This window comes from Oreochromis aureus, linkage group 8, assembly GCF_013358895.1.
Source record: "Oreochromis aureus strain Israel breed Guangdong linkage group 8, ZZ_aureus, whole genome shotgun sequence".
NCBI lineage: Eukaryota > Metazoa > Chordata > Actinopteri > Cichliformes > Cichlidae > Oreochromis > Oreochromis aureus.
The window spans coordinates 24,874,560-24,893,000 of NC_052949.1; the positions used below are offsets into that span (position 1 = coordinate 24,874,560).

At 38.6% G+C, this 18,441-nt stretch overlaps 1 protein-coding gene across 2 annotated transcripts in view; it reads right to left on the bottom strand.

Moving 5' to 3' along the window:
* Positions 1–8,931, bottom strand: part of LOC116330282 (ras-related protein Rab-26) — a 112,126-nt gene extending 103,195 nt beyond the window's left edge. The window contains exons 1-2 of one of the 2 annotated variants that reach the window (XM_031752548.2): positions 8,380–8,832; positions 4,929–5,039 (exon numbers count right to left, since the gene is read on the bottom strand). In XM_031752548.2, coding sequence (XP_031608408.1) covers positions 4,929–5,039; positions 8,380–8,556 — 288 coding nt within the window. In that variant the 5' untranslated portion in view covers positions 8,557–8,832. Of the gene's footprint in view, positions 1–4,928; positions 5,040–8,379 lie in introns of both variants that reach the window. The other variant, XM_039616443.1, reaches the window with a different exon arrangement.
* Positions 8,932–18,441: the final 9,510 nt, after the last annotated feature.

Sequence of the window (18,441 nt, forward strand, 5' to 3'; positions counted from 1 at the left end):
ATATTAATTACTTATCCTCAAATATTACTGACGGTGCCAATTACAGATTTTCACTGAGCTCTAAGGATACTACCCTCTGGTACCAGGGAAGTTATGAGAACAAAGACACCCAAATTACCCAGGCGTCCTTCCAGATAAGCTCTGGTGCCCATCATTTACTGTTCCGCACAAGCTGATAACATTATCTACAGCAGAGGGGTTAAGTAAAGACAAAATGTTAATGGCGAGTGCCTCCAATTTTCTTTTGAAAGGGAAATTAACTCTACTAATGTAGGTAGATATATTCTTAGAAGAAGCAACACACTCAATGAGAAGCAACACACACTTTTGGTCATTTTTAGCCAGGGCTGGCTAACATACATAGATTCAGACCACGTTTCTGATCAGTTTAAAGTACATTTCCATACTAAAGAAAGACAAAGGTGCTGTTTAAAAAGTTTGTTCTGTTAATAAAACCATATATTTAAAAAGCAGTCACACTAAAGTGTTAATCACACATGGATTATTTTAAGGTCTAATGAGCGTATGAGCCCATAAGTAGCCTGACGAAACGAGCGCATTTCAAAAGACTGTCAAAGGAGTGCTTCTTTAAGTGTCTACCCCAGATAGTCAAGCTCCTAATAATAACTGAAATCTGTCACAAAGTGCTCAAGACTTCAAAAACATATATACAGAGGCAGAGACTGAAGAGATGAGAGTCTGAGCAGGCGCATTAATGAGGAGTAAACGGTAATGTCAGCATGTGTGGGAGTGCTTGTGAGTTATAGACCTTGAACATTAGAGCAAGGTTTTTAGTTATCAGCTTTGTCAAAAAGTAAAACAGGTATTTTAAAAGGGTTAAAGAAATCGCTCTACTTTTTTTTTTTAAGTGTGGTTCTTTCTGTTGTGTCAGGGGAGAAATCTGACTCTCATATCAGGTGATAGGAAAAATTGTACACTAAAAGCAGGTGTGGGTGTTTGATCCCCTCCGTATGCCAAAGTGCTGTTGGGCTAGAAACAGATAATCAGTTTGCCCCTTAATGGCTGGCCACCAACATGTAGTTATTGTGATACAGCTTGAATGCTCAGATCAAACCATGAAATTTGCTGTCCTACTGCCTTCTTGTAAGAACTGGATGAACTCAGAATCTCAGTTTCTTCCATCAGGTCCAGCTCATCTTTGCTTGAAGTTGACTTTTCCGTGTGTTTTTTAGGATGAATTTTTCAATGTTATTGGTGTGTCTACGTTACCTGACAAATTTGCACCTGCATCAGAATCTTGCTCAGTGTGTAATGGTCTTAAGCACAAGTACCAAAAACTACATCACGTCTAAGTACCACTCGAAGCTGGCTCTAAAAGTGATTAAATACCCGTAGACTTTCAAAGCCCATGGTATGAATTGCGTTTAGCTTCACAGGATACTTCCCCCTTCAGAACAAATCTGAGTTGGGTGAATCTTTTTATAACTCATCCACCTGGATACTGGACTTCGCGTTGATTAACAGATTTACGATAAAAACAGTGGAGGCTAGGCCTGCTGTGCTTCACCTCTGCTAATTGGACTCATTAAACTGGATCTATTCTCTGTGCGTGCGCCTTTTACCTGCTCTAAAACCTTTTTGATCGATAATCTGACTAATGCTAAAGCTTGCTACATGGTACAGATCGCAAAGATGTTTGGTTATGGATGAGATTCTAGTGTTTTGTTAGCATTAACTGATCCCTTAGCACATCAACTTAGCATAAATATCTTCACTTCTGCCTCCAAAAGAACCCAAGAAAAATGTTGAAGCTTCAAAATATAGTCCAAAACAAGTGACATCACACTGGTTACTGTTATGTTGTCTATGTTCCAGGTTCATGGTTCTTGTTTTGCCCACAGTATATGAGTAAATAAATGCTAATGAGATCCACCTAGATCTCTATGAATGCTAAAAAGAATTAGGTAAAGCAACAAACAAAGACTGAGTGATGATATATATATATGTATAAACTCTTAAATATGTATCTTTGAAATAACCAATAGTATTTTTCATAATAATCAGCTCACACTGTCCCCTGTACTGTAATTGCCAGGAAAGATGGTTTCATGTCATAGAAGTGATAATGAGGGGACAAACACACAGAGCACGCTAACAGCCAAAGCTCGGTTGGGATAACAGGAGTTTTTTGATCCAGAATCTGTAAAAGTTTAGTTTTTTTTTTTTTTAGCTCTGTAGTCTGCTTGCAAAGTGATAATGACCACTTCTTTCTGTTACACAGTCTTTGTGGCCAATGACTGGAGACAAAACACTTTTATCTATTTTTACCTCTTTTGCTGTTCTGTTTTTCTTGAGTCTGAAACAGCGTTGTGCTGTCTAATGTTGTGTTCAGCACAGTTCCAATTCACAGTTTGCAGCCTTTGCTTGCTACATCATGCTGATTTTACCTTTACTTCTTTTATATGTATCATGAGACCCTGGCTGCCCTGGTAAAACAGCAACCGATATGTTAAATGCTCAATAAGCAGCATGGTTCTCTTAAATTACAGCACAGAATGCTTCCCCTGTGTGGTATCAATGAATATACAACAAAATATGCCCTGGTATGCTGCATTAACAGGGCTTTCAGATATTGAAATGTACCTACTTTCTACCATTAAACACCCGCTACGATAACTGTTTCTAGTCCCAAGTTGTGACACTTCAAGTGTAACTATTTTTTTCTTTCTTTCCTTTTTTTTTATGTAAGCCTCACATGTAATTTCCCCCAGGGCATGACGGGCAAAAATTGGGCAAATAACCCATCAATAAATTAACTTACTTTGACTAAGACTTTTTCATTTTGTTCCATTCAGTTTAAATGCATTGTGTCGCCTAGGGGACAGAGAGGGTTTAAACTTTTAAAGGCTAGTCATTATAGCTGAACATTTCTTTCTAGAGCTACTACTCACTCTCAGTCAGCCAATAATATGCTCTCAATCTCTCCCGCTTGCTGCTGCTGTCCTTGAAAATCAGTGCACTTCCCAAGTGAAGAATTTAAGAGGTACTGATTTTGCACATGAAGGCCGGTTCAATCGTCAAGGAGAGCACTACTGAAAGTGTGAAAGCAGCTATAAAATTTCCTCTCTGGCACTGCAAAACAGTCCCAGTCCTGATTTAAACCTACAATTTTTGACAGAAAAACTTTATTAAATATTTATAAGTTTACACTTGGTGTTAAAGCTGTCAAAATATTATTTACCAGATATTGAAAGCTTGGTGTTATAAATTAACATCATGAGGAACTGTAGCCTTTCTCATTGTTATCATGCTTTGTGTAAGTCTCCATCTTTATTAATATTCAATGTAAAATCTCTGTAGTGCTTGTTTAAAGGAAAAATCTAGTAAACATAAATGGCCTGTATTTATATAGCGCTTTACTAGTCCCTAAGGACCCCAAAGCGCTTTACATATCCAGTCATTCACCCATTCACACACTGGTGATGGCAAGCTACATTGTAGCCACAGCTGCCCTGGGGCGCACTGACAGAGGCGAGGCTGCCAGACACTGGCGCCACCGGGCCCTCTGACCACCACCAGTAGGCAACGGGTGAAGTGTCTTGCCCAAGGACACAACGACCGAGACTGTCCGAGCCGGGGCTCGAACCTGCAACCTTCCGATTACAAGGCGAACGCCCAACTCTTAAGCCACGATCACCCGCACGAACATAAGTCTAAAAATCTACCTCACCACATCTGTGTTATGATATTTTATTCATGAATATATTATTTAGGAATGTCACAATACCAGAAAAAAACCCAATATGCTACACACCCACAAACAACTTTAGGAGGTCCTGTTATGAGCAATTGCTATGCTAGCCTGGCCTTGGTGGGTGTGGGCAGAACATTCATTTCAGGATTTTTAAGACATTTTTTGCAGTATCCCCAACACCCTCACCGTTTACAGTATCCTGAAGTTTCAACATTTTGACATTGACTTAATTTTAAATATTTATCTGTTCAAACAAACGACTCTAAAATAATAACGTGGACCTGCTGTTTCTCCTCGCATTATAATACACTGTTGTCACTTGACTGCAAATCGAGCGTTAGCTAGCCGCTAGGCTATTTGCATTTGGCTACACTAGCTAATTCCCAAATTGCTGCTTGCCCCTCGTACATTGTTCTGTCAAATTTTTAACTTTTACAGCAAAAGTTAAGAGTCCAGGTTAATTTAGCGATTCTGATTCAATTATTGATTCTCACTGAGTTTCTCGTTGGCTCTGATTTGGGAGTCACCACCATGTCTAAGCAGCATATCAGAGACATTAAATTCCTGTAAATTAATTGGATGCTGTGGGGGTGGGTAGGGATGGCTAATGAGTATCCCTGGTTAATCCACCTTTCTGAACTTTAGAATGATCAGAATTCACAAAACAGACTTAATGATTTATTCAAAATTGCCACAGCTGCTGTTTAGCAACCACAGATAGCACCTCCTGGTGGCTACTTAAAAAAAGCCCAAGGTTTAAGGTACTTGGGCATTGGCTTTTCAGACTTGGAGGCTTCATACATATTTTATAGATCTGATACAGCTGTAAAGCTTTACTGTGCATGTGTTAGTGCAAAACAATTCCACTAATATGTTTCCTGTTTCGACTGCTGATCAACTTTTTGGAGGCAGCGAACATCTCTACTATTTCAGAAATCTCCCAAAGATTCTAAACCATATGTCCTCCATAAATAAAATCTCTGGCACAACTCATACTGCAAACAGCTACAATTCTCAGAGCCAGACTAAGTTTGAAAAATAGTGGAAAGAGATTTCCTTTGGATGGAATCATCAGCCACAGCTTATGATATTCACATAGGGACTATAAGGATAGAATTTTTAATTTCTCAGTAACTTGACAAAGCGTACACTTGGCTAAAGAAGCAATGACGTGAACAGGCAGACACAATGTAGCCTATATGCTAATGCTTACCCTGAAGTCAATGCCCACGGTGGAGATGAAGCTCCCAGCCAGAAAGGCTCCATCTTTGAAGCGAACCAGCAGACAAGTCTTTCCCACGCCTGAATCCCCCACGAGCATCACCTGAGACAGAAAGTGACAATATATTGGTTCATAAAATTTTAAACCTTGCGCGTGTGTGAGTGTGGGAAGATGTTTGAGGTATATAAAAAAATACATATACAAAATACACTAAACTGGGAAAAAGCAGCATGTACAGACCAATGGACACAAAACTGTTTATTTTTATGGTGTTTTACATATCGCATTGTATATAAATATATATACATTTTTTTCTCTTATTTAGTGGTCTACTCTGATATTGGTATTCATTTAGGTTTGATTTGCTGTGTTCAGAGGTGACATTTGGTACACTGAACTGTTACAAGTGGGAGTACCACACAAAGTCAAAGTGGAGCTGTGATTTTGGTCAGTCTACCATGGGAACAGTGGCTAATCAGGGTGCATTATTAATACCAGCTGCCACCCACATAATGAGAATTTAGATTTGCATATGCCTAATGTAGAATATCATTAGTCTTTTTCATCTCCATTTCATACTTTCAATTATGTATGTTCTGTGTCAATGCTGTGTCATTATTGATTATTCCTCAGCCAAGTCGAGAGCCAAGACAGAGGTACAGAGAGATTTACTTCAAACACTCAAGATATGATTGTACTACAAACTAATTCAAGGGGTTTAACAACAAGTATAGCATCAAGATACATATTTGTGAATCATTGCAGTTTGTCTTTTTTGTCTTTCTGTTAGTTTAAGTATGTAAAAACCACCAAGTCAAATTTCGTGGTGGAGATCTAGAGCTTTTACAAAACTAAAAAACATTAAATATTTGTGGATCTGGCTCTTCCAGATCGTCACTCCCTAGTACTTGCTTCCAAGTCTCCAGACATTCTTGTGATTTTGCAAAATAGGTTTTTAGTAATAGTTCTCTAGTTTTCTGATGGCTTTTCAAGCATTTCTTTAGACATTTGCTGTTTTTTCACTCACCTTCATTCCAGTCTTATACCATATGATTAATATTTTTTTAAGTTAAGCCACTTAACATAGACCTATGAATCATTCAGGCATAAAAAGGTACCTAACTCAAGGGATGAACCAGTGTTGTGTGTACACATAACAGACATAATTAAGCAAAGAACCAATTGTCAAAAAAACACATAATTGATTTCAATGTCTTTAGCTGAATCCATAGAAAATGTTAAAGATAACACAGATTGACAGGTATCAAATAGTATTTTAGCACCAACAAGAGGATTACCAAAGAACTGTTAACTGAAAGTGTATCTTGGTATATCTTGGCTGGATGAGTGGAGGACAAAAGAAGAAGCAAAACACCTAAAACCCTACAGTGGCTGAACCGTATCTGAGAAACAGGAAGAAAGGGCTGGGTTATGTGAAATTACACACAAAACTGGACTGAAAATCAGTGACAGTAAGTCTTATAGAGAGATGGATGGATCTCCTCTGATCACCTCCATGCAGTTTGATGACAGTTTGAAAAAATAAGTCATCAAAGTGCATGGAAGAGGTCAGAGGAGAGGTAAAACAGTGAGTGTCTACAGCCACTAAAACACAATGGAGCCTCAGCCAGTGGTGTTGGAAATCTTGTCAAAATTGATGGAATTACAAATGCAGATAAAAGTACTGTCTGAGACTGATACACCATGCAAGACCCACTAATTGGAAAATGCTTTATTTTTCAGCATAGCAGTAATGCCAAGTACACTGCCAATACACTAAAAGTAGAAAAGCACACAATGGAACACTATGGATTTGCCTGTTTATGGAAATATTGACTTTCAGGCTTACATTTATTTATTGAAGTGTTAAGTTTGCACATTTCAATAAACTACTGCACCTATTACCTTTTTTCCTACCAAAATATAAACAAATTCAAGATTTTTGCACAACAGTGTATTTAGAATTGCACGTAGTATAGAAAAGCAGAAAATATATTTAGATTTTAAATGATCCGAATCTTTCCTTTATAAGCTATAACTCAAAAAATTCTTTTACACACATAAAATGGGCTACACACACACACACACACACGGTGTAGATGTAGCTTGCGAAAAGAGAAGAAGGAAGGGATGCAAAATCTGCATTTTTTTTAACAGCCAGCAGTGGGCGACACCCCTGCATGCAAAAAACAACTTCTGGGTGCACTTAAGTGTGTATGGCAAAACAGTTTCCTGACCTCAGTAAACACTTTCCTGATAAGTTTATGGGCTCATCTGCTTGTTTCTACTCATAACAAGTGAAACTTTGGGTTAGTTTTGTCAATTTGTGTGCCTATAAGTGACCAGCAAAGTTTGCCGTATCATGTGACTGACAATCACCTCCTATGAGCACCAGTCAATCACATCCACCTTTTCACTCCTCACATCTGGTTTCAAAACACCAAGATGATGTTTTTTGGGGGGAGGGTTACATTTTTTTGTAAGGGAAGACTAAAACAGACCTTCATCCCTGATGGCATCTGCCTCCTGACACAGCTATCAGGACATCTCAAACCTGAACTTTACCATGAGATGGCAGTAGCACTTATTCTGTCAGCTCCACTCCTGTTAAACAAAAAGTGCCGCTGCTCTCCTTCACTGCTGTTAATTTATTTCATTAATAATAGAAACCCCTCTCCATCATCATCAGCTCTTCCATGTTATTGCACCGGACTACATGTGTGCAGCAACACTTAATGTTTCTAAAGTTCAGCACTTGAAAGGAGACACCGGATGCACTAAGCAGCATTTCATGCATGTGCGAGCAGTTTGGAAGGTAAACATGAGGAAATCTCAAGCACAGAAGGAAAAACTGTCAAAAACAGAACACTGAAAACAACATTTGTTTTCTTGCATAAGCACACAGCATATGTTTTTGTATATGTTACGTATGTTTTTCTGTTTTAAAGCACCTTGAGTGGCTTAAGAAGCCTGTTAAAAAATAGATGACAAGGTGTATGATGTCTATAGAGCTACTATCCAGCAGTCAAAAGAGATGAGATGATATCTCAGAGAAACTAAACTAAAAGAAAATTCTGAAATAAAAATGAACACAATAGGAAATGATATTTCTTGGCCGAAACTAACTTCCATACACAGCCATGCCTGAAAACTACAAAAGTAGAAACAAAGAAGAAAGCCAACTATTTTAAGAAAAAGACTCCTTTTCAGGGCAAAATGAATTATCTTTAATCATCTTTAGATTCATCTCTGCAGACATTCACTGTGATTTGTCTGTAGAGTCATGCATCTCCACTGGACACAAGCACACTTTTAACTAAGAACATAAGCCATGCTTTTTTCCTTTAAAGAGGGACTTTTTAAAATTGGCTGCTGCTGATTCGCTTCACTTTTCAGGTGAAGTCGCTATAAGACGAATACCCTACGCTAAGCTTGTGCTCACCTTGAAGGCGATGTCATAAAACTCTCCGCTGTTGCTGATGGACGGTCTGCTGGGATAGACCAGCCCTGAGGACGGAGCAGCAGCTGCGGTCAAACCCTTCCCCGTCCTCCCGCTGCTCGGAGATGCCTTGGGGCTCTTGGAGCTCCCTTTGCCTTTCGCTGTCTTCTTCCTGGACATGACTCTGACGACCTGCTCCGCTTCAGCAATTAAAAAAGGAAAAACGAGGAGGAGGAGAGTGTGAACTGGACACTTTTCTTTTCTCCTTTTTTGAGTTCTGATCGGGGTACGTTGAGGTGAGGTAAGTTCACCTGTGCGTCAAAATCATGACTGTGCGTAAAGCCTAAATTGGCAAGTGACAACAAAACTGAAAAACTGTCCTTTAAAGAGAGGCAGCTGTTGTCTCCGCGGTGCAGCTGGATGACTGTAAATCTGAGGTCTGCTCACAATGTAAACAGCACCCTCTCTCTCGCTCTCCCTCCCCGCCTCTCTCTCCAGTTCTCCCGTAACGTGATGTTGGGAGCGGGAGAAGGCATGGTTGTGTGGAAAATCCACACTAAAACAAAAGATCCACACACTTTCTAATTATGCAGCACAAAAGCATTCTCGTTAATCTAGAAAAAAAAATAAGATCTCTTATAGGTGATAATGTGGCAAATCAAAGATATGACTTGATGAATGATCGGTCATTGTTTTAAGGAAGGACGAGAGACCGGAATCAGTCTTTTTACAGGGTAATTCTGGAAGCTTTACAGTATTATGCATACCACTTGGCTTCCACATCTTATTTAGGCTGTGGCTCCAAGTTTTTAATGCAAAAACAGACTGCACAATATAAATGCAAATTCTGTTTTGGGTGTATTTCCCTGTCTTAAAGGTCCAGCTTGCTTCTGGCACCGATTCAGAATTTCAGTTAGTTGTTAGTGCTGTGCCATACTGCAAATTTTGGTATGATCCGATATTAAGTAAATGCGGGGCAAGTATACCGATCCCAATACCGATATTGATACGTTTAACTTTTAAAGGCAGATGAGAGCAGTGTGTCATGACTTATGAGCTGAATCATCATCCATTTGCAAATTCCAATGACCACTAACTCACTGTGAGTTTTACTTTTCCAGTAATTAGTTTACACATTAAAACACACCTTTCAGCTTTTCATGTATTTTGAGACTGGGTTTACTGGAGACCTGGAATGTAAATGAGTCTGTCTGTAAAGCACTTTGAGTCACCTTCTGTTTTTTAAGTGTGCTACAGGCTATAAATAAAATAGACAGTCAACACAAAACGGTTCTGACATTTTCTTTAGTTTGAGGTATATATATTAATTTGCAAAGAATGAAAAAAAAATTCAACGCAAGTCAGTGGGCTACTTGCTCAACTTAGAGGATAGAAAGAAAGTATCGATCCTATTCTGTTGGTATCAATGCGATACCACCAATACCACCGATGCTATCAATATTTGGATCAAACCTCCTCTACCTCTACTTGCTGTTCTGTGCAGACACTTTCAGATTCATGGCTGCGAATCTCCTGTGTCCAATACTACTGAGGCAGCTCCTCTTGGGTATAGTGCACAAGTCCAACAGCTGTTAAGCAGGCATCCTGTAATATGTGGGACTTCAGGTTGCCTGTGTTGTAAAACAATTAGCTTGTTCTTTCATTGATGGATGTTTGGGATTTAGAGTGGCATTACAGCAGGAAAAAACTAAATGGTTATGCTAAAACCCATTAGCCAAATGAGTCATCAGTTTTTTGGGATGGTCAATATTTAACTGGAATAGAGCTTGGCATGGCCACACACATTTTTAATCTCAGGTGCCAAGCAGGAAAAAGGTGAATTGTTGACAAAACCATGCAGTCTAGGAGAAAAAAAAGGTGAGTGTTAGACATATTAAAATTAAGCAACAGTTTTACTATTAGTATTGGAGCATACCAGAATTTACAGTATTACACAGCACTAAACTGCACATTTAATCACTGAACCATTTTAATATAAGATAAAGAAGTGCAATTTCAACCATATGTTTCAGTTTTCCTACATGATAAAGGAATGCTGCTGTAATAAATTAAAGGAATCTGTGAGCATGACTCTTTGGGATTAAATTGTAAGAAGTAAATGTGTAAAATTACAGAAATCTATAACTTAATTATTTTCGTGTATATGAATGGTCATAGGGGAGGTCTTTGTCAGTAGGGAAAAGCTTTAAAACTTAAGAAAATACAGTTAAACGTCCCAAATTTCTTTGAAATCAAACATTTCTGTGGTTGAAGCCACATTTCATAGGAGAACGCACAGGCTAACAGACTCATCAAGGACTGGGACATAATCTTGCTCCACATCTTGCAGAAGACTTACAATTATAGTGCTGTCGACATGCATCTTGATCTAGGGTTGTTCTAATACTTATTAGTATTAGAACCAGATAGAAAACACACACAGCCCTGAGGGGATCCAATTGAGGATGACTGGACAGGGTTCCAATAGCCTAGACCCACAGGACCTGTTTGTTAAGAGGCCAGTGAGCCAACACTGTGCTAAAATCTATATTCAAATTAAATTAAAGGCTGTGTGCAAGAAGATGTGGCTGAATACAATTAAAACCAAGGGCGAAGTCAATAAAGGGCAGATCTATGGTTCTTACATCTCTTATAGTGTCTCAGTACAAGATTTGAGAGTGCAGTCTTTCCATCCTCTATAAACTGCAAGGCAGGAATGTCGAACTTACATCGTGGGCCACATGCAGCCCACTTTGATCTTGAGTGGGCCACACCAGCAAAACTACCCTTTCTGTTAGACGTTACACTTTCAATCCTATTTGATATAAGAAAAAGATGTGCAACTTCAACGGTACGTCTCAGTTTTTACTCATGACAAAGAAATACTGCTCTAGCAAATGACAAAAATCTGTCAACACAAATAAATAAATGTATAAAATTACAGAAAAGGTTCCGGTAGCTCACTGCACAGACTAATTCACACAAAACATCCCATTCTTTCGCCCCACTGTGTACTTATTGTGAAAAACTAAAACAAAAAACTAAGCAAACCTGAAATATCTAGACTTTTTTCTTCTTTAGTTGTTATTGTTTAGCTTTTCTTTAATTATTTTCATATTTCAAAACCTTCCAGTGAGCCAGATTTCAGTCTTTGCCAGGCTGATTCTGGCCCCCGGGCCTTATATTTGACACCCCTACATGTCACCTACTGTGTTTTCCAAGATACAAAGTGCTCTTCAACTGCAATGATTCAAAAGCTGACCAGGAGGTAATTGGCAGCACTTCTTGTGTTATATATAAATTATTAATTGTTTGTTTCTTTAAGTAAAAATGTGAAAAATGCACGGATACCATTCTCCATCCGTTCTCATGTGAAAATATCAGCATGTTAACCTGGTTTCAAGTAAAAGTAGACATAATCTCAGTTGGCACCATAATATTGGCAGAAGCAGAAAAAATGGGTAATTTTTTATCAATGGATGTTGAGGACCTGTTGTTTTCGAACGAATAAATCAATGCAAGAAGGTGCACGTTTGCCATGTTTGACGTTGATTTCAGAGTCCTCATAATAGGTTGTGCTGAAGATTTCTTCCTGTTAAAAGGGAGTTCGTCCTGTTCTTGCTCACAGATCATAGTTTTGTTTTTTCTTCTGCAATATTACCTTAAATGCCTTAAGAAAACAGCTGTGAACTGGAACTAAATAACAATTACGTTAAACTTAGTATTTGGTTATCAATTTTTACACTCTATATTTTTGAGGAGGAACTCTCAATGCAATGCCAGTTCAAACTTAGCATTCTGGGTTGACTCACACCCATCTTATTTTTTCCTTTTTATTGATTTTCAAACAAATTAACGTTGATTTTGCTCATTTTTCCTTGAGCAGTGGATCATTGATGTTATCAATAGGAAAAAAGAAACAAGCTGAATTTCAAGAACCATGGTGGAGATATGGAGCATAAGCAATGGCACAACCCCATAATGTTTCACTGTAGATTCACTGACATTCATTAAAATTGCAATACAGGGTGCTGGCCTTGCTGGAGGATGTGCCGTCTAGTTCAACATATGATTTTGCAGCTGTGCACTCAGATTTGACCCAACCAATTATTGCTGTCTGCTTATATGTTCTTTGTGTGTGTGTGTGTGTGTGTGTGTGTGTGTGTGTGTGTGTGTGTGTGTGTGTGTGTGTGTGTGTGTGTGTGTGTGTGTGTGTGTGTGTAGGACAAAATCCCTGCCCTGCTCCCAGGAAGAGCTCAAGACAATACAGTAGCTACCGTGTTACAGAAAAAGACCACATGAGTCACTCCTTTATATTCAGGAGCTCCCTCCCTCATTGCAAGTAAACAGTCATTTTCCTACGTCTACCGTGACGACACACACCCTAAAAAGCATTTTATGTAAGGGTTAACAAAGGATGATGCGCTGCACTGGTGACTCATTTGCTGGGTTGCATACTGTATTTGATCTGTTTTGTTCATGGAAGACTTGCTGAGCATACTTTTCCAGTGCAGCCTAATTCAGCTACAAGCCTTCACACTGACAGCTTTCCAACAACTCTAAGCAATCACTGATGCATCTGCTGTGGGATTCATTCACTTCCTCTAGCCTAATTTTACCAGCAGGGAATTGAACTTGCAGCCCACACCCATTTTGGTCATATCTAGTCTTTGAGCGCTGCTGCCACCTCCGCTTTAATATTATATCAGAGGACAACTGGGAATGTGCCAAACTGGAGCTGTGGAGAGTTATCAGACGCACCACCCTGCAGTGTTTTACACAATCAGGACGCACAGTGGATGTCTGTGTGATCCAGTGGCCGATCTGTAAGTTAACAATCAAAGCCACATAAAACTGTAGGAAAGGCAGCGGAAGTGATTGTACAGGGAGGTTGGAAACAAACAGAATGCAGATGCATTTGATGAGCAGGCTATTAAATATATCCACGCTGCGTGAGTGTGGTATTGTCAGCTCCGGTGAGTGAACCAACACAGACACACCCATCCACCACACACACTGATTTAAAGAGCTTGTTGAGTTGCTTGAAGGTGCTTAAAAGTATTGTGTGGTGAGATTTTCCACTGACATCTAGTGGAAAATCTCACCACTAGATGTCAGTAGATTACAGTCAGCTCAATTCTGTTTTCTTACACCGCCTCAAAAACATTGAATTTATATATCCGACAATGGCCATGGCTGGTCAGTGTGTTTCTACTTTGTGTAAAAAGAACAACATTTTTGAATCCGCTATATTTCATCATATTTGAATAATAACAATAATGCAATAATGTATACTTTGTTGATCCCTGTGGGAAAATTCCTCTCTGCATTTAACCCATTCACTCAGTGAAGCAGTGGGCAGCCACCAATCTAGCAGTGTGTAGGGACGGTACCTTGCTCAGGGGTACCTCAGGGTTACCGTTCGATGGATTAAAAAAAAACTGGATATGTGTTAATTAAATGTCATCCTAAGATTCTGGCCACTGTTCATCTGTAGTGAGTCTAAGCTGTCAGTCTGCTGTTTACCTCACCTTTGAATATGGCAGGTATCCATATCTATTTACTCTGGAGGAGGCTGTGAAACACTGTGAAAGGAGTCCAGTGCGAGTTGGTTATTTAGTGAAGCTTGATGACAGCGTTACGGAGGTGTATTGTTGATAACAGCTTTACTGTCAGTTAGCTAACTGCTAACAGTTGGCTAACTTTTTGGACTTGGGCACTTATCAAATAAATTTTTCTACAATGTGAGAATGTAATCAAACTTTTTATTACATTCAAGCCATTAGCTGCTATAATGCTAGCTTATAACCAGTTGTTGTTCTTAAGCTGGCTCATTGTCAGCCGCCCTGAAGAGTGGGGTGAGGGGTGAGGGGGAATCACATGTCAAATCTATGGACAGTAAGTAATTATGATAACACTGGGAATAAATAAGCATGTTTATGCAAGTACTTGATCTCCGACTTTAGTTCAGGAGATAAGAGGTGAGGAGGAAGAGGATGAGGTGGAAATGAGGGAGGAGAGATGATGAAAATATAAATGTTCAAATGTCATACATAGTTTTAAAAAACTATTTCTGATCTTTAGCTTGAAGGCAACTTATCATGTGTACTCTGTATATTGCCGGTCTCTAGCCACATACATAAAAGACAGAATGGGAAGATCAATTTCGGTCCCTGTATTCAAGATGGCGGAGCAACATGGCGGTATCCACAAACTGGCACCTGCTTTTATGAGAATGCATTATTTCAAGGAAAGCATTATTACACACTAGTTGATGTATATGAATTAGTTCAATATCCTTTTTTTCTATTAGATAAACTTAAAAAATGACTGACTTACTGTCATGTCACTGCATTCTGGAGACCTGAAGCGTTTGCTATTTGAGAAAGAAACAGCATAGATGTATTAAGCATGTAATTATGATATGTATAAACATAATAAATTAACTAAACACTGTGAACTAAATGAAGAAATGCTTAAAATGGTTAAAAGGGAACATGGCTGAACACAGTCAGCTAGGCTAAGTCAATATGTGCTGAGACTTGTAGCTAGCTACCAACCCCCACCCCCGCCCTAATTTTGTTTAGTTTTTTTTTCATATACTGTAAAAGAGGCTTTTACAAAAAATTTCAAACCAAAATAATATGACATGGTCATATTATAAGAACACAACATGCAGCCACATTCATTCTGCATTAACCAGACGGCTGCTCCTCTGTTATGAACGGTTTCGTTACTTAAATAAAAGGAAACACTGTTTAGTCGAGCATCTTTTTCATATCCAGTTTTTATTATTTAACGATGAAAATAATGAAAAATACGGGTCCACACAGGATACACAGTAGTCATAGTCAATTCTCCAGGGAATGCTGCACCCTCCATCATCAGGAAGGGAAGCTATTATTTATCCATGAAGCAAGCAAGGTGGAAATTACTTTGTCAGCCACAGTGTAGGTGTTCATTTTTCAAAAAATACACATCCACTTTGTCATGTACACCAAAACAAATCATTATTCCTGCTCTCTTTTTTAAGATTTTAAACAGATGATTTGTGGTACTTTACACAGCTGTTGGAGGGAAACATTGATGTTTATATTGAAAAATCACTGCAGATACTGAAAAGGTATCATAAAAGCAACTCTGAATAATATCTCAGTCATGTGAGGAGAATACAACACCAAAGAATATCTGTAAAATCGCAGACACCCGGCAATCTTTGATGAATCTGAAAACTTGTCATTAACAGATAAAAGGATTACCGTGCCAACAAAAGGTCCTGAATAGCAGCGTAGCGCTCACACACGTCACACACACACAGGGTAGAGTGATTCCCTTTGAGGAAAAATGTTTGTGAAGCAGTGAATCTGGAAGAATGAAGCACAAAGACCTAAATACGCTGATAACATGGTGAACAGCACCATCTAGAGGCCATTTATGTTACTATAGGTTATTTTCATTTGCATAGAAACATGTTTTCCCACCTTCATCTCACATCTCTGATTACCACTAGTGTTATTAAGTAAATGAAATTACCTTGTATATAATTATAAGTCAAGCAGCCCTAAGAAATCGTGACTGTAACATAAAGACGTAACTCAGACCTTAGCGGATGCTGAACGTTTAGGCTGACAAATTAATGACCCACTAATACAGACCAAAGCGGTTTCATCGCAGAATGGAGGAAAGATTTATTGGTTCAAATCCAGCTTGTTTTGTCCAATATTTTACCGTCAAGACTTTCAGAACTCGCCATATTTCACCGCAACCATAAACACGCTCCTCTGAAGTTTGTAAAGTGTATTTTAGATGGAGAATTAATCACATCGGTCACATCGTTTCACAAAACTCTGTGAGGCCTCCGGATAATAAATGTGTTTCAGAGCTGAAGAATAATCAATAACCAACAGTTGTAGCTCCTGCCAGGAGCGCTCTTCATTTCTAAGCCAAAACAGAAAAAAAGGAAAAATCATTACTCAACAAGATATTAGGCATCACAATCTAAAAGTTCAAGTATGGTATTCAAGAAAATCCTGCTGTGATAAGGTCTAGGGCTTTTACATAGCAATGAACAAATCATTGACAACATGTACTGATTTCCTAAACTGACAGTATGCTGATTTTAGCAGGTTGTCTTCAAACACCTGAAAACTCCTTAAAAATGTAAAATATGACATTGCTACATGTATTAGCTCACTTTAATACCTCTGCTTTTACTGAAATCTAGTATATCATACTGCTAGAAATAAATGAGAAATGACACTTTATAATTATTATTAGTTGCCTGGTTGTCAGCAGCAGTTTTATACCTACTTTTGCATATATTTTCTTTGTGATCTTTAATTGAGTGTAACGGCAGTCCAGAAAATCAAACTCCTCCATAGTACTGGCAGATCATCTGATATTCTCAGTAAAATTGTGAAACGACAACCATTAAGTGACTTGAAACCTCAACCTTCTGATCTACAGTCAGGCCTTACGGTGAGACTGAATTGATTTAATGGTAAATGTACCAATGGATGAATTGGAGGACAACTAAGGGTTAACATCTTGCCCGATGACACTTGGAGACGGCGCAGCTAGGGATCAAACCACCAACCTTCTGATTTGTAGATGCCCTGCTCAAACGCTTTGCTATGGCTACCCCGTTTAAGCAGCTTTAACCTGCCCACATTTTCTGCAAGCTACTTTGCAACCCACTTCTAACTTTTTATTAATATTGTCTGACTTAATGTCATGTCTGTCATTTATTTTTGTTTTATTGTTGTTTATTTCTGGTTTTAGGCAATAAAATGACATAATTTCAGCACAAACATCCTTGTAAATACAAGTTTATAGTGACAAAATAATTCATTAGCTAATGCCATAGATCCGTGCATCAACTTCACTGTCAAAGGACACTTCGTGTAAAGGTCACTGGTAGCTTTTACATCACAGAATGATTTGTTGGATGAGCACACACGAGGACTAAACGTGGCTCTGCAAAATGTAAAATTTGCGACACTTTTCTTTCATGTTTAACCAGTTTAAAGCTGCTGTGTAGCCTTTTAGCAAATATGGTCAAATGCAACTTGTGCCTAGAAAAAAAAAAAAGCTGTAAATTCCTTTTCTTTTTCAATAACTGGATCCATTCAAGCTGTGCTCGTTTCACCACAGAAATCTAATCCCAGTGAGGATGCAGCTGTTTTACACCCGCCCAAGTTCAGTTTTAGTTGACACCGTTTTAACTGCAGCCAAGCTACTAAAAGCAGACTCACGCAATCTGGTGAACTGTACCCAGTGAAAGTATTCTAGCTTATTTCATAGTAACTGCTGTGTACAGATCAGCTGGATCGAGCAACATAAGCAAGTAGTGTGATCGCTAACTGTGATCACACTGATGCTTACTTGCTCCTGGACCCTTCAGCACAGTTTGAATACACAGTGCAGGGGTTGCAGTCATGGTTGGTACAAGGCAACCATCAAATCAATTTTATTTATATAGCACTTTTAAAAACAACAACTGTTGACCAAAGTACTGTACAATAAAATAATCAAATTAAAAAGTAAAATAAAAGATAAGAAAATAATAAGAATAAAATAATGACAGACTCATACAGAATTAAAAGCCAAAGAGTAAAAATGGTTCTTTAACCTCCTGAGACCCGAACTCTTTCATGGCATGCATTTTTAATTTCTCTTTGCAGTTTGGGCTGATTGGGACCTGATGAATGTAAAAATAAAGAATTACCAGATTTTAGATCCACACATGAGGACATTCGCTTTAAATTTCGATAGAACAGTTGCAGTATAATGTCCTCGTAAGTGGATATCAGGCCCTTGTAGAGAAAAATTCAGTATGTGATGTGATGTCCACATATGTGGACGCCAGGTCCTAGGAGGTTAAACGAGTTTTAAAAGTATCCAGTGTTGCAGAGGTCCTGATATGTAAAGGCAATTTATTCCACAGTTTCGGAGCAGTCACAGCAAAAGCCCGATCTCCTCTGTTTTAATCTAGACCAAGGGACAACTAGAAGCATTTGGTCCGCAGACCTCAAAGATCTTGCCGGAATATACCAATTTAAAAGA